The sequence below is a fragment of the Tupaia chinensis genome, unplaced genomic scaffold (assembly GCF_000334495.1).
Source record: "Tupaia chinensis unplaced genomic scaffold, TupChi_1.0 Scaffold000369_1, whole genome shotgun sequence".
Classification (NCBI taxonomy): Eukaryota; Metazoa; Chordata; class Mammalia; order Scandentia; family Tupaiidae; genus Tupaia; species Tupaia belangeri.
The window spans coordinates 2248384-2272575 of NW_006159866.1; the positions used below are offsets into that span (position 1 = coordinate 2248384).

Consider the following 24192-nt stretch of genomic DNA (forward strand, 5'->3'; position numbering starts at 1 on the left):
GTCGTGGGGTATTTTAAATTTATTTTTAATTTTTAAAATTTGCTATAGGGTATGTGCTCCCCAGAGAGACAAAGAGAGGGAAAGTGAGAAATCACGCCCCCCCCCCAATCCCCAGGTATGGCCACCTGCAATCCCTTTCTCCTCCAATCCCCTCTTGGGATCTCAGGTACACGTACATACAAGTGCTAGGTGTGTTTTTCAAGCTGCCAGGTCCAGGACTCAAACCAGCAGTCAGTCATGCGGGATACAGTACTTAACATCCACACCATCTCACTGGCCTGAACTTTGCATAAGAAACACTCTACGAACCAAATACAGTGAAGAAATAGGGCCGTCCCGCGGCAGAGTCGTTCCGGTAGCTGGATCCCGCGTGGCCAACGGCGTGGTTCACGTTCCAGAGCTGGTGGCTCGACAGGGCGGGTGTGTACATGCCCCAAATCCCAAAAGGAGAGAAGACAGAGGAGAAGAGATTTGGGTGTGACCATGCCGCCTGGGGATACTTTTCTCACTTCCCCTCTCTCTGTGTGTCTCTCCAGTGAGTGCACATAACCTCTGGCAACATTTTTGAAAAGAGAGAAAGAAAGGAGGAGAAAGATAGAAAATGCCGTATTGACTTGCGTCTTGCTCAGAGCATTAGTGGGCTCTGGCTGGGGCGCGGCACTCCTGGCTCCCTCCCTCTGGCTCTCACCGTCTCCCACTCCATAGCTCCCAACGGTTTTCTCTAACTCCAGTCCCCCATGGGCCTCGTCCCCAGCCCCATCGCCTTCTGCCCTCTCTTGCTTTTCCCTTCTAAGTGGATCTCGCCTCCCCTATGGGCACTCCTCTCTATGCCACCCCACCCCTGCACCCAGTTGCCCGGATTTGTAGAATAGGCCATGGGGTGTCCTATGCCAGCCCCTCTGTGCTGGCTTCCTGGTAAACCTGGGTCTTTATAAAAGTCTTATTTAAACGTTCCTGCCCTCCCAGCTGTGTTGCTGGGAGTGAAAGGGAGGAGGGGAGCTGTGAGTTTTCAGCTGGCTGGCGTGTAATGGAAGGCGTTACGTGAGAGCAGCCCATGGGGTGGCCGTGCTGCGTGGAGGTCACAGCTAGAGGAAGAGGCCAGGACTGAGAGATGCAGCCTTTCCTATGTGGACAGGAAAGAGGGTGTCTTTTTATGAAGGGGGGCCAGCAGGGTTTCCTGCTGTAAACTCAGGACAAAGGACACTTCATGGCCTCAGGACAATGGGTGGCTCTACAGATGAGTTTCTGATGGTCACTGTAAAAGACCCTGGTGTGAAGATGGGAGGAACCAGAGACACAGCCACTCCAGGAAGCTCCGAAGGAGGGAAGACAGCTGTCGGGCCTGAGGAGACCCCGCCAGAAGACAGGGGGCAGATGGAGACTCAAACAGGCTTTTGAAGATACATCTGGAACAAAAGAGCAATGGAAAGAGCCAGCGTGCCATGTCCCATGCCAGGGGGTGGCAGAGGCCTTGAAGAGCGAGGCTCCAGTGTGTGCCAGCGGGAGCTGAGGCCGGGGAGGGTGCAGCCGGAGTGAGAGTGTGCTGTTGTGGGGAGAGAGAAGACAGCTGATCCTCCCAGAGGGAGCAGATGGAGCCTGCAGTCCCCGGGCTGGTAACTGCAAGGGGACGCCTGGCAGAGGACAGGGGCAGGATGGGCACTCGGAGCAAGGCACGGCTGACCGCCCTTGGCCCCACCTTGGCAGTGAGGCCAGTCAGGGCCACGGAGCAGCAAGGCATGGCGAACTCTCTGTCTAAAGAGGCAGACCCAGCCCTCCACGGAGTCGCTGTTTCTTCTGTCTGTGCCTGGGGGACTTCAGTGGCCTCAAGCAGGGTGATAGGACACAGAGTGAAACCCAGCCACTCCTGGGGAACAGCCGCCCCATTTCCACTCACTTGGCAGCAACGACTTTTCAAGTTTTGCATGTTTCCCTGGACAGTGGGAGGGCCTGGGGGTTATGCTGTTATCTCCCAGGTCGGGCCTCACCAGAGGTAAAAGGCCTCAGCCCCAGGTGTACCATCCCTGTGGACAGTCCACAGGGAAAGCCCCGAGGTCTACGCTGGTCCCTCCCAGCTGGCCCTGTGACCCTGTGACAGTGCCTCCTGGTCGCTGGCTTATGTCCTCAGGTGGCCTTTAGAGGTCTAGTTACCCAGACCAAGCCCCTGGCCCGGCAGCCATGCAGCTGGTAATCAGTTAGCCCTAGGTATCTGTCAGGGGCACCGCCCCCTCTGCAGCCCCTGCTCCTTGGGGAAAATCTTAGCACCAGAGCCCTTGCCCTCCCCTGGCTCACCGCAGGCCTTCCAACCTGCCGGGCCCTTGTGCTGGAGAGAACAGAGCCTGCACATGCCCAGCACTCAGGCCGCTCTGAGCAGCCAGGCATGGATATTCAGTGACCCAGAGCCTGGGTTCCGAGCTCCGGCCTCTGGGACCCTGCACATCCACGGCCTAGCAGCCATTCCCCAGCCCCGTGGTGCAGAACACGGGGACTCAGCTGACTTTGGGGACAAGAAGAGCCAGGCTCTGTAGACATCATTTGTGACGTTTCCTCTGTGTTCAGGCCTTGCAGGCCCTGCCCCCCTCCTCAAGCCCAGCCAGCAGCCAGCTCACCCACTCACGCTTACTCACCTGTTGCACTTTCACACTCCTGTGTCAATGCACACTTACAGATTCACAGCCTCTCCACATGCTCACTCTGCCACCCAGTCACTACGATGTGTGCCCTGGCGCACACGGCTTGCACCATTCATGCACACGCTCTTGTGCACACATGTCTCCTTTCCCGGTGGCCCTCATACACCCCACGCAGATGCCTCCAGCCGTGCAGTACCCGTGTTCCCGCACTCCCACGCACACTCCTGGGTCCAGGACGCGAGCTCCCCTTCCCAGCACCCTGGCCAGAGCCCTGACCTCTTGGCTTCTGTGTTGCAGTGCTCCCAGGAGCCGGAGGACAGCAGCAGTGAGGCCAGCGACCTCCAGCTGGAGGGCCCCGACTCCTTCAGGGTCCTGGACGAGAGCCTCGCCGACCCCCAAGAGGAAGACAGGCCCCTGGTTTTCTTTGACATCAAGATTGACAATGAAAGTGGGTTCTCCTGGGGCCGCCCCACCCCTCTAGCTTAGTCTCAGAGCTCCCAAGAGCAGTTAGGCAGAGCCGTCTGAGGGTCCCTGAGCTCTGGCGGTTGGCGTGTCACGGGTGGTTGGAGTAAGGACACCTGCTTCGACCGGAGCCTGAGCGTGCCTCCATGAGGCCAGCGGTGCTGAGGCCTGGTCCTCGAGGACAGAGAGCCTTGGGAACACATTTCTACTCAGAAACTGGGCGTATGGGCCTACTGCCGCAAGACCTGCCGTCTAAGCATGGCGGGGTCATGCCAAGGCGGCTGCACGGGGACAGCGAGCGAGTCCTTCACCCAGAAGCCCCTCAACTGCCTGTGGTGTAGTGCTGCTCCTACATCCGCCCAGGGGCAGGACTCAACTGCGGGCCTGCCCAGCCAGCCAGGGACAGTGGGTGTTCACCAGGGGCAGGAAGGTCACCTGCAGACCTAAGACACTCTGAGCGGGGTGGACCGGGCAGGGCTCTGCCTGGGCTGGGAGCCTTTGCTAAATGGCTGCTGGGATTTGAGTGGAGCTGTGTGCAGTCTGGAACCTCCGGTGGGTGGGGTGGAAGACAGACAAGAGGGGCCTGGACCCAAAGGGCTTGACAGATGGGCAGAGGGAGGGGCAGCATGGTTCCCCAGCTGGTGAACTGGGAGTGTTTGGAGGGCAGCCCTGTTGGCCTTCTGACCTCTGTCCCATCAGAGCCGGACAGAGCTGCGTTTGCAGGACGAGGTTTGACACCTGCCTACAGGCCCCAGGTGGGGTGTCTAGGTGGGCCTTGGCAGCCCTGGGAGACCCCCTGCTGTTGCCCCACGGAGTCTCACCATGGGGCCCTGGGGTCTCACCCTGCCCTTCTTTCCTGCCCAGCCCAGAAGATTAGCCAGCTGGCAGCCGTGAGCCGGGAAAGCAGGTTCCGGGTGCTCATCCACACCGAGGCCTTCGGCGTCCACTCCAAGGCTGTCTCCCTGGAGACGGGCCTGCAGCACTTCCTCGGCTTCCTAGGTGCCATGCACTGCCCCATCCTGGCCTGCTATAAGCTGTGGGGGCCCGGCCTCCCCAATTTCTTCCAGGCCCTGGAGGACATGAACAGGCTGTGGGAATTCAGGGAGGCCGTCTCCGGCTTCCTGGCTGTCCTGCCCCTCATCCGGGAACGTGTGCCAGGAGCCAGCAGCTTCCAGCTCAAGAGCCTGGCCAAGACCTACCTGGCCAGGAACGTGAGCGAGCGCAGCGCACTGGCCGCCGTGCTGGCCATGCGTGACCTGTGCCGCCTCCTGGAGGTTTCTCCCGGCCCCCAGCTGGCCCTGCACGTCTACCCGGTCACCAGCCTCCAGTGCTTTGCCTCCCTGCAGCCGCTGGTACGGGCGGCCGTTCTGCTGCGGGCCCAGGCCCGCCTCCTAGCCCTGCACAACGTCAGCTTCCGGGAGCTGCTGGCCGCACACCGCCGTGACCCCCAGGGGGGCTTGAAGCGGTACTGCCGCTACCTGAGCCTGCAGACCACCTTGCCATTCCCAGCCCAGCCCGCGATTCCCCTGCAGGCTCTGGGCACCTACTTCGAGGGCCTGTCTGAGAGGCTGGCCTTGGCACGGGCAGAAGGCTCCTCTGTCCCGCCCGCTGCCCACAGCTCGGCAGAGGAGGCCTCCCAGCAGAGCTGAGAGGGTGACTGGCCAGGGGTCTCTGGCTGGCAGAGAGGAATGGGCTCCCTGAGCCAAGCCCCACCCTTTGCAGCATTCCCAGGTTCTGATCTCTGTACTCAGCTGTCATTTAGTCTAGAATCAATTCTTCTTTCTGGGACCAAATTGCCCTTCTCTAAAATTCCTACTGAGAAGGCTGGGGACCCACCCCAGGGGCGCCCAGCCCAGGGAGGTGCTGGGTGAAGAGGTATAGCCTCCAGCCAGCTAAGGACCCCATCTTACAGTAGCCACCCCATCTGCCACTATCACAAACCTCCTCCCCTATCCCTAGCCACTGCCCAGGGGACCTGCTGACAGCTGCACCTGCAGCTCCCTGGACGCCCAAAGTGCCTTTTGAACCAAACTGCCCTGGCAGTTTGGCCCGCCCAGCCTCTGCCTGCCTGAGGCCAGCTCTGTGCCCTTCCCTTCAGGGCCGTTTTACCGCATGGGGTCTCAGCAGCAGGGATGGAAGCTGCTGCTGCTCCATGTGTGTCCCTGTTTTCGAGGTCCGTCCCCTCCAAGCTCGCGTGTTCCCTCCCAGCCGCACAAATGCCTCCTGTTCATCACAGCTTTACTCTCCAGCCCTCAGGCCACCAGACCCTTCTCTGCATGGCCCTCGTTCTTCCTGCCCCACTCCTGCCCTCAGCATGCCCCAGGAGTCTTCCAGAATGTGCTTGTGCTCCACTGCTTGAGGGGTAGCCCAGGAACCTCCACTGACCCCCTGAGGTGGCATTCCCTGGGGAGCCTCTTAGAAATGCAGACCCATGGGGCCAGCAGGTGGTGTGGGGGTTGAGAAGCTGGATTCCCACATGCCCGACTATGGTTCAAGTCCCAGACCTGGTGGCTTGCTTTCTCACTTTTTTCTTTCTGTCTCTCTCTCTCTGGTGGGTGTGTGCGCACTGTAGCAAATTAAAATAATATGAAGAATGATAAATAAAATTAAATATTTTCTTTTAAAAAAGAAACACAGACCTGTGGGCCCTCCCTCTGACCAATGCGTCACACTCAGGGTGGGGCCAGCATCTGCATTGGAACAGGCTCTCCGATGATTCTGACGTGTGCTTCCAGCAGGCTGCTCCCGGAGCAGCAGCGTGAACAGCAGCAAACGTCCTGTCCTATCTCCAGTGGCGTGTGTTGAGTGGCCTAGAAAAAGGCTCTTCCAGGGCCTCAGGGCCCTCATCTGTAAAATGGGCTGACGGCCTGGAAGGCCCCTGAGCTCCCTCAGCTGCCCCATCCTTGGTGGTTATTCACGACCAAGATGACAGTGTCACTGCTTTATAAATATAGGAAAATTACCAGACACCCGATCTTAACCAAAAGTACATGGGCTTGTCTTCAGGGGAATAAAGAACGAGACCTGGGACCCAGCAGACAACTGGGGGGGTCTTGGGGTGAGAGTTCTCTTGCAACGAAGAGAACTCCTAGGCGTGAGCGTGGTGCAGCAAACATCAGGCCAGAGAGGTCAATACCTCCCTTATAGACCAGCCCAGCAAAGGGGAGCTCAGCTAGGGCCGCTCCCACACTCGGCCAGCAGAGGGCGCCACAGCCCCGCCAGGCTCAACCTAGGTGGCTGCTTGGTGGCAATGTGGGTGGGGACTAACAGTGGAGCTCAGTGCTGGGATGGCATGCTTCTGGCAGTGGCCCAGAGTCCTTAGGTAGGTCGTACTCGGAGAAAGAGTTTTTACATGTTAAACATTTCATGTTTATTTTAACAACCTATCAACGCCAGGATTTCTGGTTGCTTAAAATAATGCTAATGAGGTGTGGGAGGCTGCACACCAGCGAGTCTGCCGAGGCCATTTTCATGAGTCTCTCACTATTGCCGTCTTAGGCTCAGAGAGCAAACAATTACACAACGCCAAAGGCCATGATTGGCTCCCCTTCAAAACCTCACCACTGGGAACCAGCAGTTAGCGTAATGGCTATGTCGCTGGACCCCCACGTAGTCGACCGCAGTTCGCGTCCCGGACCCAGTGGCTTAGAACTCACGCCAGGCACATGTGCGTGCGTGCCCAAGATCCTGAGAGGAAAATGAAGGAGAAGGGATTGCGGCATGACCATCCCCCCTGGGGGGTGATTTCTTGCTTTCTGTCTCTCTGTCTCTCTCTGTCTGGTGAGCGCACGCGCCCTATAGTGAAAACCTCTAAAAAAAAAAAAAAAAAACTCACCATCAAAACCATACTCTGATTGGTCACTTCCCATAGCAAATCAGTGAGCTTAGAATCCTTCAGATTTGCATATCTGGCACCTCATGATTGGTCCACAAAGCAACCAATCATAACCCACCTTTTACAATCCATTCAACCAATCACTGCCCACCAACATGTATATAACCACATCCCTGGCCCACAATCGCCAGATGACGCTGAAGACCCTGAAGAGTTGTAACACCGCGTTGTCTCCAGACGGCCCTGAAGAGTTGTAACACTGTCGTCTCCATGCTGCAATAACACAATAAACAGACACAATAAACAGACGACCCTGAAGAGTTGTAACACTGCGCCACACCGCGTGTCTCCAGACGGCCCCGAAGAGTTGTGACACCACGTCGTCTCCTCACGGCCCTGAAGAGTTGTGACACCGCGTCGTCTCCTGACGACCCTGAAGAGCTGTGACACTGTGTCGTCTCCATGCTGCCCACAATAAACAGACGGCCCTGAAGAGTTGTGACACCGCATCGTCTCCTGACGACCCTGAAGAGACCCTGAAGAGTTGTGACACCGCGTCGTCTCCGGACAACCCTGAAGAATTGTGACACCGCGTCGTCTCCTGACGACCCTGAAGAGTTGTAACACCGCGTCGTCTCCTGACAACCCTGAAGAGACCCTGAAGAGTTATGACATCACGTTGTCTCCTGACAACCCTGAAGAGACCCTGAAGAGTTGTGACACCGCGTTGTCTCCGCGCTGCCCACAATAAACAGACGACCCTGAAGAGTTGTAGCACTGCGCTGTTCGTCCGTCTCTCACTCCTTCCCTCAGGAAACCTGTTCAACTGTCCTGCGGGTGGTCGGGACAATGAGGGGTTCTTGAAAGATCCACTGAGGATGTTCAGTGGCTCTCAGCCCTGAAAGGACATAGCTGTGGCAAAACCGGTGGCCAGGAAAGGGAGTGCTCGAATTTAGGGAGACTGCTGACAGCGGAATTAGAGCAGGGTGGGGGTGCAGTCAGAACTGTGTGACACTGAGGTTGGGATCCAGGGGAAAGGTTAGGGCTAAAGCTAAGGGAGCCCTAAGGTTAGGGTTTGGAATTGGATCAGATTTAGGGTTGCGCTTGGCAGTTAAGACTAGGAAGGGAGTTAGAATTGATCCAAGCTGGGAGTTCAGTTAGAAATGGAGGTAGAGCCGCCCTTTGGGCTCTGGGATGTCAGCAACTGAAAAGCCTACGGACCTCTGACAGGAGGCAGGAGCTTCAGAGTAAGATCCCCAATTCGCACTGCAAGGATGGTCTGGTACCCACCCCAAAGTCCTCTTCTAGAAGCTTCCAGTGGGGCCAGTGTGCACCAGTCAGACCAGAGAGACCAAGGAATGGGCTTGGAGGTCCTTGCAGGGAGAGCCCCAGGACAAGCCAGGAATAACACGTTGGAGAGATGCTTACCTAATAGTCAGTCTTCCCGGCCACCACCTGCGGTCGCCTCGTCATCCTGCAGATGGACAAAGGGGAGCGGCAAGGCTGAGTCACCTGTCGGGGACATTAAACTTGCATGTGCGAGCTGGGATTTGCCTGCAGGAGACTGTGTCTAGACTGACACCATCTGTGGCCCACACTACGGGGTGCGTGGTTCTATGTCAGGGGGTAGTGGAGCTCCTGGTCACTCTCTTATACCCTCCTGGCCTGTCAGTGTCGGGTGATGTGGAAGGCAGGTCCCTGAAAGCTACCCCCCAATCCTCTGGTCCCCATGTTCGAACTTATCCTAATTCTAGCTTTTTCCTCCAGGGCGATGTTGCTCAACTGCCTCCCCATTTTTACTCCCTATAAGGAGCAAAATTTTAATGTCACAGAGCACAGTAGATTCCTTGGATTTTTCTAGATATAGGGTCCTGTCTTAGGGCTGGCCCCACGGGGCAGTGCTTAAGTGCTCTGCAGCAAACCTGGATCCCACAGACAGCTGTGGTTTGAATCTTGGCCTCTGCAGCTTGAAAACCATGCTGGGTGCATGTGTGCCCCCAGTCCTGAGGGATGAAGAAGCAGGATTAAGGTTGCAGTGTGACCACGCCCCACCGGGAATAGTTTCTCTCTTCCCGCTCTCTCTGGTGAGCACACGCAATTCAGAAATATCACCTGCAAACAGAGCTCGCTTCAGGTCTCCTTACACAGTTACACTCCTGAGGGCATTGAAGAGCTAAGGTGGTCAGCCACCCCCTCCCGTGGGGCCTTATTACCCCTGTCCAGAAGGCATGATTTAGGGCGCTCCCTCCCCAGTTAAGTGCAACAAGCGGAGGTCAAGAGGGGTACTAACCCTCCATGTGGGTGGGAACAAGTGGGGCTAGGTTGGAGGAGAAGGGGAGGGCGTCAGCTGGGGTCTCTGAGGTCAGGGCCCCTGTAGGCCTAGGTGGGCAGGGCCTAGGGCTGGGAGGGGCAACATTATCATTATGGTGGTCTCCAGTTCCTGGGTAAACCCTTTGGACCTGAATAAAGCTGAAGCCCACGGAGACTGTTGAGAGAAGGATCTAGAATTTTGACTGATTCCCCCCATACTAAAACAAAACCAAAAACAACAGGAAACAAAACAAAACAAAACAAAATCCCACTAAGTTCAGAAGTCTATCCAGCCTTTCAAAATACATTTGCTGTCAAGTGAGGAGAAAATTCCTTCATTCTTGGCTCAGGGAACTTCCTTCAACTCAACTCAAAGGAATTCTCTAAAAGACCAGCTGCCTGGACTATGCTAAAGTCAGTTTATAAATATTATAAATATCCTACACTGATGGCCAAGAAGATTTCAAAAGCTAGCTAGCTAACCACAGGCATTTTCCAAACAGCCAGCCAGGCCGACAGGGTGATAAGGAGGTATGGTGAAACCCGCTGTCTGTCGCCTGGCTGCACCCACTGCAGAGGGCCTGGGGGGCACTGGACGGAGGCCGCTCCCTGCCGTGCTCCCTGGGCGGTCAGCCCCGTGGCCCGGGGGGCAGCCCATTCCACTATAAAGCTCACCAACCAAGGAGGAGGCAGGGGCTGGGCCAGGCGGGACCCCCAGAGGAGCCCCGGCAGAGCTGGCTTGAGACCAGGGCATGGTGTGTGTGTGGCGGTTCAAACATGAGCTTTGGGGAGGCCCGGGTTCACATCCCTCCCTGCCATGTGACCTCGGCAAACGCTTAGCCTCTGTGACCCACACGCAGATTGGATGTGACAACACACTGCACAGCTGAGAGGATGAAATGGCAAGTCGGCAACACCATGGAAAGTGACTGCAGCCAGCACCCTGGAGCGGGGGCATCGGGTGGGCTCCTAGAACACACCCGAATGCAGTCTGCTTCCTCCCCTCCGCCCCTCCCTCTGCATGTCCCCTCTCTTTCCCCCTTCTTTCCCTTCCCTTCTGTCTCCTCCTCTCCTGGTTCTAGTCCATCGAGGATCAAGCAGACTCCGTGCCCAGCGACTCCTGGCGCCCCGTCCTTCTCCCCAAGCCTCCCTGACTGTCTCCTCTACCCTGGTGGGGTGACCCTGCTGCAAGCTGGAGGGATTTATAGCATAGAAGCCACTCTCCTCCTCACCCCCACCTGGCTGCCAGACAGCCATCTGCACCAAGGTCACTTTTCTCAGCACACAGAGATGTGGGTTGGGCAGAAGGGACCCTGGGAGAGAAAATAAATACATCAAGTCTCCAAGCTGGGTCTGGAGATAAGGACAACAGGAGAGGACGCCGAGGCGTTCACAGACACTGCTGGGTCCACTGGCTTCCCTGGGGAAACCTCGTGGGGGCACACCAGAGAGGGAATGAAGGGGACTGTGCCTTCCTGAGGGACCCTTCCTCAGTCTGGATTTGGTGGGGACAGGCCTGAGGAGAGGCAGCAGGCAGGAGGGACGTTTGGCTCCGCAGTACAGGAGGGGGAACCAAGGCCCAAAGAGAAGCAAGGCTTCTGAAGTCCCCAGGAACTCAGTGGAAAAGCAGGCACAGTCCCCGACTCCTGACCTCTGACCTGCTCTGGGCACCTGCCCTGCCCCACCCTGTCCAAGATTCTTGAGGGCCTTGCCAGCAGCAAACTGGCTACTGGCTGTCAGACTCTGCACATCCTTGGCCCAGAGGGCCCAGAGGGCTTCTCCGAGAAGCTCCACACGGGGGCCTTGCCCGGCCCCATGGGTAAGGGACTGGACAAGGGACCCTCCAGGCCTGGCGCCGTGGTGCTCGGTGACCCTGGGACCCTTTGAGGGAGTCGTGGCAGCTCCCGTCTCTGTCCCTCCTCTAAGGCATCACGAGTCTTCCCAGAGTGCCGGAGTGGGTAGCCCACAGGCACAGAATCTCCATGGGGCAGCCCTGGAGAGGACAGCCCCGCCTCCCACACCCACGAGCTTTCCCTTTAGAGCTCCCCAGGGTCCGCTGGGCCTGAACCTTCTGTGGCTCTTCATCTCCCTCCCTGCTGGCCTAACTCCCTCCTGGGTCCTGCTGGGGCCTTTCCATCAACCTGCACACAAAACCTGTCTCAGCCCTGCCTCTGCAAACCATTTCCAAAAAAACAATGAAAAGAACCTCTTGACAGCAAGAGGCCAGAGACGGCCAAGAGAACATTTGGGGTTTTTCCACCTACCCTGAGCCCCTCTGTGCTGTCCTAGGCCTCGAGGAGAACTGTGGACAAGAAGTCTCGGACAGCCCTCTGGGAGCCATGGGTCTAGGGGATGGGGAGGGAGAGAACCCCAGTCCTGCTCTCATGGGTCTGCTGGGGGCCCCACATGGGGAAGGACGGAGGGTCACTGAGCAGAGGGGAAGGGCAGCGGGTGGACCAGGCTCTGGAGAGTCAGTGGGCAGGGTTTAATCTCCCACTGTCAGCCCGCCCCACGTGAAGGGCCTTGGGGAGAGTTTTGAGGCTGGAGGACCCCTGCCCACAGAGCCATGCACAGCAGCTGAGGGGGCAGGGTGGCTCCTGAGGCCCAAGCTCATGCTAGCCTCGAGACAAGGCCTGTTCCCGTGTGATGGGGAGAGGACAGAGAAACCGCCAGGGACACGAGGAGGGACAGAAGCAGTGGTCCACACAGGACAGAGATGGCAGCCTGCTCCCCGAATCGCCAACGTGGTCTGCACAGTCTTCTAAATCCACAGCACCCCAGGAACTGCCCTGCAAGGCAGGGCCTCAGGGCAGCTCTCTCTGGTCTGGTCAGCGGCCATCAAGAGAATGGAAGAGGGGACAGCCGAGTTGCTTGGGGTCACACAGTGAGGGCCGGCCCCACGGCACAGCGGCGGGGCGCTGCTCGGGGAAGCCAGGTCTGCGTGGCAACCGGCCTGGCAGGTCTGGAACACGCTGTTCGTGTGATTGAGTGCCCGGGATCAGAAGGGGTGAAGGACTGGGGAGATAGGGTGTGACCAGACCCCGTGGGGAGAGTCTCTGCTTCTCTCCCTCTACTGTGCATGATCCATTATGAATAAACGATTAAAAAAAATGAATATCCACATTGAATTCACGAGGCTGGAGGTTTCCAGCTGGGGTGCTCCATGCACCCCTGCACCCCTGCTCTGCCTCTGCATTCTTTGTAAGACTGAGGGTGAATTCTGCCTCCTGTTTGGCACCTCGATGGTGATGTTCCTCTCTTCTCTGCCACGGGGCTGGTGACCTGTTCACAGGATGTGAAGTCATGGAGGAACATCTTTGCCGTCATGAGCATCTCCTGTTCATAAATAGCCAACCGACGGCGGAAGCTTTCACTGCTCCCAAAATAACTTTGGATCCCAGCACGGGCATTTCCAAGAACAGATTTTTATGCTTCCAAGAATTCCGTGAAAGTGCTGGTCGTCTGGTTTGTATGCCTTCCACAGAGAGCTCCCTGAACCTGGCCACGCAAACTGCTCTGACCCTGACCCTGACCCAGCCCAGGCCCTGACCTTGGCCACGGACCAGGGACACTGACTGGTCTAGTGTCCAGGTAAGGAAGTATCATAGAATTAGTTGCAAGGATGGCCACTCTGATGCTGATTCATCCCGACCCGACATTAGGATGTTCTGGATACGTAACTCCCGTCCTTCTATTGGAAGAGGATTTCCTCCTCGTAGGGAACTTGGGGTTGACGCCTCAATATCGACTTCAGGGCTGGAAGGAGACTAGAAGCCAATCAATCCCATCTCCTTAGCCAGTGATAGGGAGTCCTAGCATGTGTGAGTCAAACCCAGGGAGGGCCTGTGGCTTCTGGAATGAGAATCCAGTCTCCCTGCTTCACTATTCTGTTAGCAATGAGTATCCGGGGTGGGCTGGTCCTTCAAAAAGTTCATGCGAAATGCACGCTATGCAAAATCTACGCACGGATGTCCATTTTTTATTTGTACCTTAGTTCCATTGTCCTGCAAGCTCTTTGAGATCCCCACATACTACTGCAGCTATGGCTGGACCCCTCCATGGCACCAAGGGACACAGGCTGAAGCCTCAGGAGAAGCCCTTTGAGTGGCAGAGGGGAGAGACAGGAGAACCTAGGGCTGGTGCTGTTACCAAGGCCCGGAATCGACCAGCCCTGAAGCCGGCCTTGCTTCTTGATGGTGAGGTGACATGCCAGTTTCCACCCTCCAAGCTGGGAATTTGTGACCCCAGATGGGAGCAACCTACGCAAGCCCCTGCCCCTCCTGCCCTGCCCCAGCCCTGTACTGCAGTGAGCCCTGTCTGGTGGTGGGGATGGAGGGTGGGACAGCCTCACATGCAGGACCACGGCCTCTTCCAGGCAGGACTTCATCTTCAGCGAGACAAGCACACACCCAGATAATTACGCGAGTTGCCGCTGGAAAAGCTGTCGTTAATTTTGATGGCAATAAACAGCCTCGCCAGCGTGTTATGCTGATTTCATGAAAGCACTGGGAGGGAGGTCGTGGGCTGGATCCCGGATTATTAATAATGTCGAGCTTCATTGGAACCATTCAGGAAATTCCTCCCGGTGGCCCCCAGCCAACTGCCACAGGTTGCTACATTTCTCTGAAATCAACATTCTTTCCATAGGCAAATGTGGATTTTGTTGTTGTTGTTGTTTTTCCCTAGAAAATAATTAAAGTCACAGAGCCCAATAAATACTTAAACCGAATGTGGGTTTAATTAAAAACCTCTGTCAAGTCTGCAGCTGCAGGCCTCTCTTCCCTAACAGGCATGCTAGTGACAGTCACAGCAACCTGTACACTAGGGGTGTGCATGTGTGTGCATGTGTGGGGGGTTGGCAGAGAGCGATCTAGAGGCCAAGCCAAGGTCCTCCCTGTGACAGCGGCAGGACAGAGGCTGGAGAGGTGTGTGCATCCTGACTCAGCGTCCCTGCATGCAATCTGACACAGCAATAATAAGCCAGCCTTTTTTTTCTCTAACCACTAGAGGCCTGGTGGTTAAGGTGGCTGGATCTCACATGGCCAATGGTGCAGTTCACGGCCAGGACCTGTTGGTTCGAAAAACATGCTGGGAATTAGTGTGTGCATACCCAAAATTCCAAGAGGAGAATGGAGGAGAAGCGATTAGGTGTGGCCGTCCCTCCTGAGGGGTGATTTCTCTCTCTCTCCAGTGAATGCACCCACCCTCTAGCAACTAAAAAAAGAAGGAGAAGAAAAGAAAAACATGTAAATGAGCTTATTTACTAAGTACTAAGAGCCAGGTACTTTGCATGTATTGATACATTTAATCCTCAGAGTGACTCAAAAACACAAGTATTCTTATGTAGGCCCTTTTTCCCTGAGGCACAGAGAGGTTAAGTAACTTGGTCAAGGTCACACAGCCAGTACATGATGGAGTCTGCAGCTGGAAGCTGTCCTGTTAACCACTGCATAGAGTGTAGTTGAGGAAAAAAGTGGCCGAAGTGTGTGGGGCAGAGCACACGGGGCCTGGCTTCCTGAAGAAGTCACCTTTCTGCTAGAATTGGAAGGGAAAGCAGCTGAGGGCGGTGTGTGTGTAACACTGCCTGTAGCAGAGGCTCAAAGGCGGCAAGCTGTGAAGGTCCAGGAGTTTCTGGCTGGAGGGAGGGAAGGCCTCCAGAGCAGGCTACGCTGGGGTGTCTGGTGCCCACCTGGCCCCGGCTCTTATTTCTACCCAGAGAACACTTACACGGCTCCAGGCAAGTGGTCAGGTCGTTCCCAAGCCCGGTAAAAATACAAGAGGGGGGGGGGCTCCCATGTAGTCGACCGTGGTTCGAGTCCCGGACATGGTGGCTTGAACTCACGCCGGGCATGTGTGCATGCGTGCCCAGGATCCCGAGAGGAGAATGGAGGCTCTGTCTTTCTGGCGAGCGCCTGCGCCCTATAGCAAAAACCTCTCCCAAAAATAAATAAATAAATAAAATACAAGAGCATGGGGACCAGCAGATGGCGTAATGTCCAACACTTTGGAGCCTGGGCTTTGCAGCTTAAAACTCTCGGGGCTCATGTGTGTGTGTGTGTGTGTGTGTGTGTGTGTCCAAAATTCGGAGAGGAGAATGGAAGAGAAGGGATTGAGAAGTGGCCATCTCCCCTGAGGGGTGATTTCTCACTTTCTGTCTCTCTCTATCTCTCCAGCAGGTGCACACACCCTACAGCAAAAATCTCTCTAAAATAAATAAATAAATAAAACACAAGGGCATATGCAACTCCGAGCGAGCAGTGGCCGGGTTGTTTGCATCAGAACATTCGCCTGTACACCCACTGCTACCGATTTCACAGTTCTCTGCCGTTCTTAGCGCCAGCGGGTCGCCGACATTTTCCAGCCCCTATGACGTCATAGCACTCAGGCCCCGCACTCTAAGACAAGACGCCCGGAAAGTGCATGCGATGCTTCTTCCCAGCAGAACTTAGCTAATTGGTTCGTACCAGGGGCCGACTAGTCGCTCGGGGGGAACTCAGGGGTAATCTAGTGCATCCTGGGCGCTGGAAATGCTCTGGGATCCGATGCAGGGGCAGTGCCAATGTTGGGGAGTGGAGAGGAGGTTGCGGGTTCCTGGACGTAGGCCGAGTGGACACGGGAAGGAAAGCCGCGAGGCTCTGGTCAAGCGCTCCCGGCTGGAACATTGCGCTGCGGGACTGCAGAGCCCCCGACAGCACTTGGTCAGGGGCTGCACTCTGGCTAGATCGTCTTAGTCCCCCCACGCCCTGCGCCACGGACCGGCCTCTGCACCCGGCAGGCGGTGTCCAGCAGGGGGCGCGCGCGGACCAGGCCTGCGCCCCAGACCTACACTGACCGAGCTGCGGGAGCAATCCCCAAATTCGAAGGGTTTCAACCCTCTCCGCGCTCTCAACACTCTTGAGTCGACGAGGTCGAAATTAAAGATCGATCTGCTAAGAGCAGCACGGGGCTCCAGCCCTCCGCCCTGGGTCTGTCTGGGGTCGGGACCCCACCTGGTAAAAAATGTCAGAGTCAACATTCAGAATCGGGGGCCCCCGCGCTAATGGTGTGTAACCTTGTATCCGTCCTTTCCCGCACCCGACTTCCACACACCGGATTAGGTGCCTGTTTCTTTAACGATCAAAGACGTGGGCGGCGGCGAGGGTGGTATTTCGCTCCGACTCCCAGCCCTCCGGTAACTGTCTCGTTATTCGCATTATAACATTAGCCAGCTCCTTCCTGCGCGCCCGGCGCCGCCGGGCGAGGGGCGCGCTGGCTTCTAGCTGAGCTCGGAGGCTGAACCCGGAGACTCCGCGTCTGAGACTCCCACTCCACGCCTCAGCGGACTCCGCCCAGAGCGATTCGGGCTCCAGCCCTGCCAGGACGTGTACTGGGCTCTCCGGGGTCGAAGGCGGGGGTAAGGGGAGTCTTTCCCCCCTGGACAGGCTCGGGGAACAAAAGCGCGTGCAGAGGGTGGGAGGGAGCTGCGGGAGGCAGCGCCACGCTGGAGTGACCACAGCGCCCTTCTGGTCGCTCTCTGGGCTCCTGTCCCTCCACCAGACCCCCTGGCTTCTGGATCTTCTGCAGGAAAACCAGAGAAGGGGTCGTTGTTGACTCGCAGTTCCGCATATTCTCCGGACCCTGGCGGGGCGGGTCCCTGCAGTCCGGGAGGCTTTTCATGAATGGCTGTTCTCCCCTCCGCTCCCCAGACTCTGTTCTCCAGTTCCTTCCCCTTCCAAGTTGTCCCCCCTCCCCCCTGGCCGGCCTGTCTACTTCCCCGTCGAACACAAAAAAGAACCAGCAAAGAGGTGAACACCGGGAGGGGCCCACCATAAGCTTCGCGGAGTCAGCCTCGTCCCCGGGCGCTCCTCCCCCAGCCGCGGAAGTCCCAGGACCTGCGATCTGGGCCCGCCTCCTCGGATCCCCCTTCCCGGGCCAGGGCTCCAGGACCGCCCCTTCGGGGTTCCCAAGACCCGGCGGCAAGCCCAGGACGCCTCCCTTGCTCCGCAGACAAAGGAGGCGCTGCGGGTCCCGCCGCCCGCACCGCTCTCCAGCCCAGTCGGGTCTAAACCTCAGGCACTCACTCCCGGGCTAGAGACCCACTTTGGGCCGTCCCGGCGCAGCGTCCAGGGTGGGGCCGGGCACAGGGCTCACACCCCTTGGCCTTTCTTGAAGACACAGCCCCCCTGGGGGACCCGGCGCCCTTCCCTGGGTGGGCTGAGCGGACTCCGGGCCGAGCCGGAGGGCAGTTCTGAGTTCTGAACTCCGAGCAGAGCGGGCCGCTGGTCCCGACGCCTGGGCCGCCTGCAGCGCGGGCACAGAAGGGCGAGGGAGGCTGGGGCGTGCGCGCACGAGTCTGTTCACATTCGATTTACAAAGGCGCCTCGGAACCGGCCAGGTGGTCCCTTTAGATGCTGTGCGCCTCGCCTGTCTCTCTTCCCCACCCCCTCCCAGCTCATTAAAATGCTCAGCGCTCAAATCGGGGTATTGATCTCCGCAGAGGCCCCTAACCCGCGCCATCGACCCACAGCAAAACACGCGCGCGGCGCGAGAGTTCGCTGTGTAAGGAAAGGGACCGGGGTGTGGGCTCTGCGCGTCTCCCTGAGCCAGTATCCTCTTTGGGACAGTCACCTGAAGGTTCAGGACTGCTGTAGACTGGGCAGTCGGGCGGAAACCGGGTTTGAGCTAAATGCCTCGACATCCCCGCGCCTCCGCCTCCTTGTCGCCGAAAGAAATGTCGGACTTTCGCCAGAGATAGAGAGCGAGAGTCGGAACAGCGTTCTGCAAGTCTGCCGAGCCCGGCTGTTGTATGAGGGTGTGAGACGGCGGGTGGTGGCGGGCCACCGTGGCCTCGGGAGATCTTGGAAGGGGAGCAGTGTGTGCTTAGGCAGCTGTGAAGATATTGGGGGCAGGGGGCCATGCTCGCGCCTGTAGTCCCCAGCCCGCGGTGGAAAGAGGAGCAGACGTCTTGGAAACATCCCTGCCCATGGCACTGTCGGCTGCGAAATCGGTACTCCCTTGGCCCGGAGATAGCGAGATGAGTGAGGCCCTTGGGTGCACCCAGACAGGCTCTCCGGGGCGCAGAAAGATTCCCGCGTGATCCGCCTCACCGAGCAGTGTCACAGGCCCCCGCGCTGCCCGGTGGGCTTCAGGCGCGGGTTTGACTACAAAAGAAGAGACAAAAAGAGTTCCAGCTTAAGAGGCTGGGCGGGGACCGCGGGGGGCCGGGTAGGGGGCGCCCCTTCCCAGCCCCGCCCTGACGGTGCGTTCCTGTCTCCGGGTTAGGCTGGCTGGAGGCAGGGGGAGATGAAGGCTTGTATCTGCCCAGCTCCAGGCAAAAATGGCAGGGAGGGCGAGGCGCTCTGCTAACACTATCAATTATGCATCGTGTTGAACGAGGCTTCGGGGAGGAGGCGGCTCCAGCCGGCGCGCAGGGAAGGGTGCGCGGGAGCCTGGCTGTGCGCAGCTCGGCGGTCCCGCTCGAGGTGTGTCTGCGCCATCCGCTATATTCGCAGAGTTTAAAGGCAAAGACACGCCCCCCCCCCGCACGCCTTTTTTTCCCCCCAAATTCCTCAAAGATGGTTTGTCTCACGTGTTGCGAGGCGTAAAAGCAGCTCGCATTTAATTAGCAGTGGAGCTTCACAGGCGCTGGAGAGACGGGCGGGCGTGAGGGTGAGTGTGTGTGAATGTGTCTGTGAGAGAGGGGAGAATGGTGACTGTCCTGGGGCGAAGGTGAGCCTCTGAAATGTGTTTGAATAGAGCGGGAGCCCAGCACAAAGACAGGACTAGTCCATGATAAAAGACCATTCCAACCCCGAGGGTCAACTGGAGGGGGTGAGGGTCTGTGTGTGCTCCAGCGTGTTTGAATGTGGGGGCTCTGGTGATGAGAGCTAGTGACAGTGTCCGCTGGTGTGTAAACGTGGGGAGATGTGGTTATAGGGGTGCAGTGGGCTGGGAAGACCCAAGCTCAGGGCGATGGGCATCGGACGCCCCTTGTGACAGACGTGTCTTGGCCTCGGAGAGGCTCACTGTGGCTTTAACAAATGTCGACCATGCGGGAGGTGGGAGAGGCTAAGCGCGTGTCCGACAAGCTTGGGAGCGCGCAAGGACTCGCTCCAGTCTGCAGCCAGTGAGAAGTGGGGAGAAAACAGACACGAAAGGACTTCGGGACCAGGGGAGTCCCCAAACTTACCTGTCCCTCCCCTGTTTTCCCACGCCACAGCAGCTGATGCGGGGAGCTCCCTCGAGCTGTGCAGGCTCCCACACTGAGACTGGAGGGGAGGTTGCAGCCTAAGAGTGGCGTCCTGGGAGTCAGCCAGCCACGGTAAGCAGTGGGGACCGCCCCCGTCCTCAGTCCAGGTAGAGGAAGGTCCAGCCTTAGGTCTGGCAAGAACCGGGAGGGAGGGGCCTTCCCCGGGGGGAGCAGGCTGTCAGGTTCCCAAAAACCGGGTGTGGGAGGGGCTCTGCTAATCCTGAGGGTGCCCAGGTGGGGGTGGGGAGTTTGCATAAGCTCGTCTGTGTGTATGAAGCTAAGGTTTGATGGGGGCCCTCGGGCACCATGGAGCTTTGGGAAAAGGTGCAGAATCTTCTTTAGCTGGTGGCAGCCCTTGACCTGTTGGCTGGGGTCCTCTCCGCCCTTGGGGAGCTGCCTGAACTCCGTTAAACCCAAGGAGCACCATTAATGACCATTCCCCAGCTCACCCAGCCCAGGTGATGGGGAAGAGGACCCCCTCTCCTTAGACGGACGGTTGACAGGGACGGTTGACAGCACGGCCCTGCTTCTCCCCAGGCGGGCAGTGCAGCCCAGAGAAGGCATGTAGCTCTGCTTCCTCCCGTCCCACCCTAAGCCCCCACCCCAGTTCTCAGCATTGCTCGCTGCCTGCGGGCTGCACCTCAGTGGAAGGCTGTGTGCAGGAGCAAGGGCACGTCTGTGCTCCTGGGTGGGGGTCGCAGGTGTGAGGACCCTGTCCTCATGCCCGTCAATTCTCTGTGAACAAGGAAGGGGTTTACCCTGTAGTGGAAACATTGCGAAGACTGGGTTCAGCTGAGGGAACAATGAGGTCTCCGGGCATGTAGTGTCTGCATGCGGGTGTGTCTGTGAATGCGCTGTGGACCCGGATAGCACATCAGGTCCTGTTCACCCCTGCAGAAGCCGGCGTTGGATGGAGACGCCCAAGCGCGTGTTCGCATTGTTGTGTGCCTGTACAGGCGTGTGTGTGAGAGCGCGTGTGGGACAAAGGGCTCGTGGACAAAATAGCCTTCCCATGTATCTATTTCACTGGGTAAATGGAGGCTTAGAAACACAGAGGGGTCAATGCAGAGCCCACTGAAGACCAGCTAGCTGCAGAGCCTGCAGAGGGGCCAGCTCCAGGGTGAGGGGATGATCAGTGGGGAGAAAAAGAGCGCAGGAGGGGGCCGCTGGAAAGGGAAATCAGCACCCTGTGACAGAGCATCCATTTGAATCCCAAGACCTTTAAAGAGTTCCCATAAGGCCCAAGAGAGGCTCCTGGGCTTTGAAGGGTTTCTGGAGCCCCAGGACCTGCGCTAGACTGTTTGCCAAAACCGAGCTTGTAAGTGGAGAAATGGGCTGGTGAATCACCTCCCCTCTTCCCCTGGCTTCCATCTGCAGGAGCCGCCATGGCGCCCCTTTGGACCCTGTGGTTGGCCTGGGCGCTGCTAGGAGTGGCCAGAGCGTGCCCGGAGCCATGCGCCTGCGTGGACAAGTACGCACACCAGTTCGCCGACTGTGCCTACAAGGAGCTGCGCGAGGTGCCCGAAGGATTGCCAGCCAACGTGACCACGCTTAGCCTGTCTGCCAACAAGATCGCGGTGCTGCGGCGCGGGGCCTTCGCCGACGTCACGCAGGTCACGTCGCTGTGGCTGGCGCACAATGAAGTGCGCACCGTGGAGCCGGGAGCGCTGGCGGTGCTGAGCCAGCTCAAGAACCTGGACCTGAGTCACAACTTCATCTCCAGCTTCCCATGGAGCGACCTGCGCAACCTGAGCGCGCTGCAGCTGCTCAAAATGAACCACAATCGCCTGGGCTCGTTGCCCCGGGACGCGCTGGGTTCGCTGTCCGACCTGCGCTCCCTGCGCATCAACAACAACCGCCTGCGTTCGCTGGCGCCCGGCACCTTCGACGGGCTCAGCGCGCTGTCCCACCTGCAGCTGTATCACAATCCCTTCCACTGTAGCTGCGGGCTCTTGTGGCTGCAGGCCTGGGCCGCGAGCACGCGGGTCTCCTTACCGGAGCCCGACTCCATTGCGTGCGCCTCGCCCCCGGCGCTGCAGGGGGTGCCGGTGCACCGCCTGCCCGCCCTGCCCTGTGCACCGCCCAGCGTGCGTCTGAGCACAGAGCCGCCGCCGGAGGCGCCGGGCACGCCCCTGCGCGCAGGCTTGGCGTTCATGTTACACTGCGTGGCTGAAGGTTACCCTGCTCCCCGTCTGCAATGGCAACTTCAGATCCCTGGGGGCACCGTAATCTTGGAGCCACCGGTCTCGAGCGGGGAGGAAGACGAGGACAGGGCGGAGGAGGAGGGGAAAGGAGATGGGGACATAACGACGCAGACCGAAACCCCGATCCCGACTCCCGCGCCCGCCTGGCCCGCGCCCCCAGCCACTCCGCGCTTCCTGGCCCTCGAGAATGGCTCCCTGTCGGTGCCCCTCCTGACTGCCAAGGAGGCAGGCGTGTACACATGTCGTGCGCGCAATGAGCTGGGCGCCAACTCGACGTCAGTACGCGTGGCGGTGGCGGCAGCCGGGGCTCCGAAGCATGCTCCTGGAGCAGGAGGAGACACCGACGGGCAAGCCCCGACCTCCGAGCGCAAGTCCACAGCCAAAGGCCGGGGTAACAGCGTCCTCCCCTCCAAGCCTGAGAGCAAAGCCAAAGGCCAAGGCCCGGCCCGGGTTAGCGTCCTTGGAGAGTCAGAGGTGGGGCCAGAGGAGGAAGCGGGTGAGGAAGAAGAGGTCGAAGACCAGGCCCTTGCAGGCCCGGGGGAAGAGCAGCACTGTGGCCACGGGGACCCCTCGCGGTACGTGTCCAACCACGCGTTCAATCAGAGCGCTGAGCTGAAGCCGCATGTCTTCGAGTTGGGTGTCATCGCGCTGGATGTGGCCGAGCGCGAGGCGCGGGTGCAGCTGACGCCGCTGGCTGCGCGCTGGGGCCCTGGGCCCAGCGGAGCTGGGGGAGCGGGGCGGCCTGGGCGGCGGCCCCTGCGCCTACTCTACCTGTGTCCGGCCGGGGGCGGCCCAGCAGTGCCGTGGGCCCGCGTGGAGGAGGGCGTCAACGCATACTGGTTCCGCGGGCTGCGGCCGGGCACCAACTACTCCGTGTGCCTGGCGCTGGCGGGCGGGGCCTGCCACGTGCAGGTAGTGTTCGCCACCAAGAAGGAGCTGCCGTCGCTGCTGGTCATCGTGACAGTGAGCGTCTTCCTTCTGGTGCTGGCCACCGTGCCCCTGCTGGGCGCCGCCTGCTGCCATCTGCTGGCCAAACACCCGGGCAAGCCCTACCGTTTAATCCTGCGCCCGCAGGCCCCCGACCCCATGGAGAAGCGCATCGCGGCTGACTTTGACCCGCGCGCCTCCTACCTGGAATCCGAAAAGAGCTACGCTGCGGGCGGCGAGGCGGGTGGGGAGGAGCCGGAGGAGGCCTCGGGAGAGGGCCTTGACGAAGACGCGGAGCAGGGGGACCCAGGTGGGGACCTGCAGAGGGAGGAGAGCCTGGCGGCCTGCTCGCTGGCGGAGTCCCAGTCCAAGGCCAACCCTGAGGAGTTCGAGGCGGGCTCTGAATACAGTGACCGGCTTCCCCTGGGCGCAGAGGCAGTCAGCATCGCCCAGGAAATTAACGGCAACTACAGGCAGACGGCGGGCTGAACCCGGGCCGGCCCAGCCCGCCATCCCGCCCCCTCTGGGGTGCCTGGAGCTGGAAAACTCGGGCTGGCAGGAGGCAGCTCCGCCCCTTACCCCAACTTTAACTACTGTGCCTGCTTATCACTCCCGAGTGACTGCAGGGAACTTCTACTAGGGAGGCCGGTTCACGGCTCACATCCCGGTTCTGACCACGAACCCACCCCAACAGCACAGAGTCCCGCCTCTCCTCCCCGAACCCGTCTGCTGCCTTTGAGGCAGGATGGGGCCCCTCCATTCCGGTTGCTTCGGGCCAAGCCAGAGACCGGGCGGAAATGGGAACCTCTGCTGGCCACCCTGGGCCCTGGGCAGCCCCACCTCTGGCAGAGAGCCTGGGGGAGCGGGGTCCCGCCTCTACTCTGCCCTGCCCTGCCCTTTCAGGGTGGCACATCCCGCAGCCCAGGGGGGTTGGCATGGATCTCTAGTTTTTATTACAGTTTAGGTTTTACAGCCCCCTCCCAACTGGGAACCGAGTTCTTCTACCCCTCCCCACCCTTGCCCTACCCCACTTCGGCCCGCTGCAGCCCGGCGCGGGGCGGGGACTTTGCTGTTCTGCGTTCTGATTTTCCTCTTTTCGTTGTTTTCAAAGACAGCGACATTCCGGTCTGGTGCTAACACCCCCTTCTCAAGCTCTGGGAAGATTGGGTGTGTGTGTGGCGGGGACTGGGCTGCGGGAGGATAAGAAATCCGTTTTCTCTGGCCTCTGGACTACCTTACAGGCCTGGGACCAGGCACCTCTTTATCTCCCGGGGAGCCGGCTGAGTCTGGGGCCAATTTCGTTGATGGGCATTGGGGTTGGCGGCATTCAGGGCCTGTCACAGGCGGCTTCCCAGGCTCAGCCCGGTGGCGGAGGTCCTAGCTGCAGGGCGCCGGTGTCTGGAATGTCAATGGGGACCTGGCCGGGTCCCTCTGGGCTGGCGTCTGTGTCTGCACAAAGCCTGCGCGATCGTGCCGCGGGATCCCCGCCCCACCCCCTTCCACAAGAATAGTGTGTGGCTGGTGTGTAGTCTAGGCCAGCGTGCTCAGTAGACCTGTACAGTGTGGCGTGTAGTGTAGGGGGCAGGCGGGGGGGCA

The 24192-nt window shown here is 59.0% G+C and overlaps 2 protein-coding genes across 11 annotated transcripts in view; both read left to right on the forward strand.

Annotated features, from left to right (window-relative positions):
• The window catches only part of PML (PML nuclear body scaffold), a 31831-nt gene extending 26214 nt beyond the window's left edge, over window positions 1–5617 (forward strand). For 2 of the 5 annotated variants that reach the window (XM_006153356.3, XM_006153357.3), the window contains 2 exons: window positions 2928–3078; window positions 3957–5617. In XM_006153356.3, the coding sequence (XP_006153418.1) occupies window positions 2928–3078; window positions 3957–4741 (936 nt within the window). In that variant the 3' untranslated portion in view covers window positions 4742–5617. Of the gene's footprint in view, window positions 1–2927; window positions 3079–3956 lie in introns of those variants that run through there. The other 3 variants (XM_014589692.2, XM_027773776.1, XM_027773773.1) reach the window with 2 other exon arrangements.
• Window positions 5618–15494: 9877 nt separating this feature from the next.
• On the forward strand, window positions 15495–24185 carry ISLR2 (immunoglobulin superfamily containing leucine rich repeat 2). Of its 6 annotated transcripts, none has more exons than XM_006153364.3 (3): window positions 15495–15693; window positions 19436–19537; window positions 20843–24185. In XM_006153364.3, the coding sequence occupies exon 3, from the start codon at window positions 20851–20853 to the stop codon at window positions 23083–23085; it is 2235 nt and encodes a 744-aa protein (XP_006153426.1). In that variant the 5' UTR covers window positions 15495–15693; window positions 19436–19537; window positions 20843–20850; the 3' UTR covers window positions 23086–24185. The 6 variants fall into 6 exon arrangements, with proteins under 6 accessions (XP_006153426.1, XP_006153425.1, XP_014445182.1 ...); XM_006153363.3 differs by lacking the exon at window positions 15495–15693 and adding an exon at window positions 16342–16630; XM_014589696.2 differs by lacking the exon at window positions 15495–15693 and adding an exon at window positions 16342–16630 and having other exon boundaries at window positions 19439–19537.
• The last annotated feature ends 7 nt before the right edge of the window (window positions 24186–24192 follow it).

Bases quoted from the DNA above. Each gene is read 5' to 3' on its own strand.
- ISLR2 (XM_006153364.3), top strand. From the start codon at position 20,851: ATGGCGCCCCTTTGGACCCTGTGGTTGGCCTGGGCGCTGCTAGGAGTG.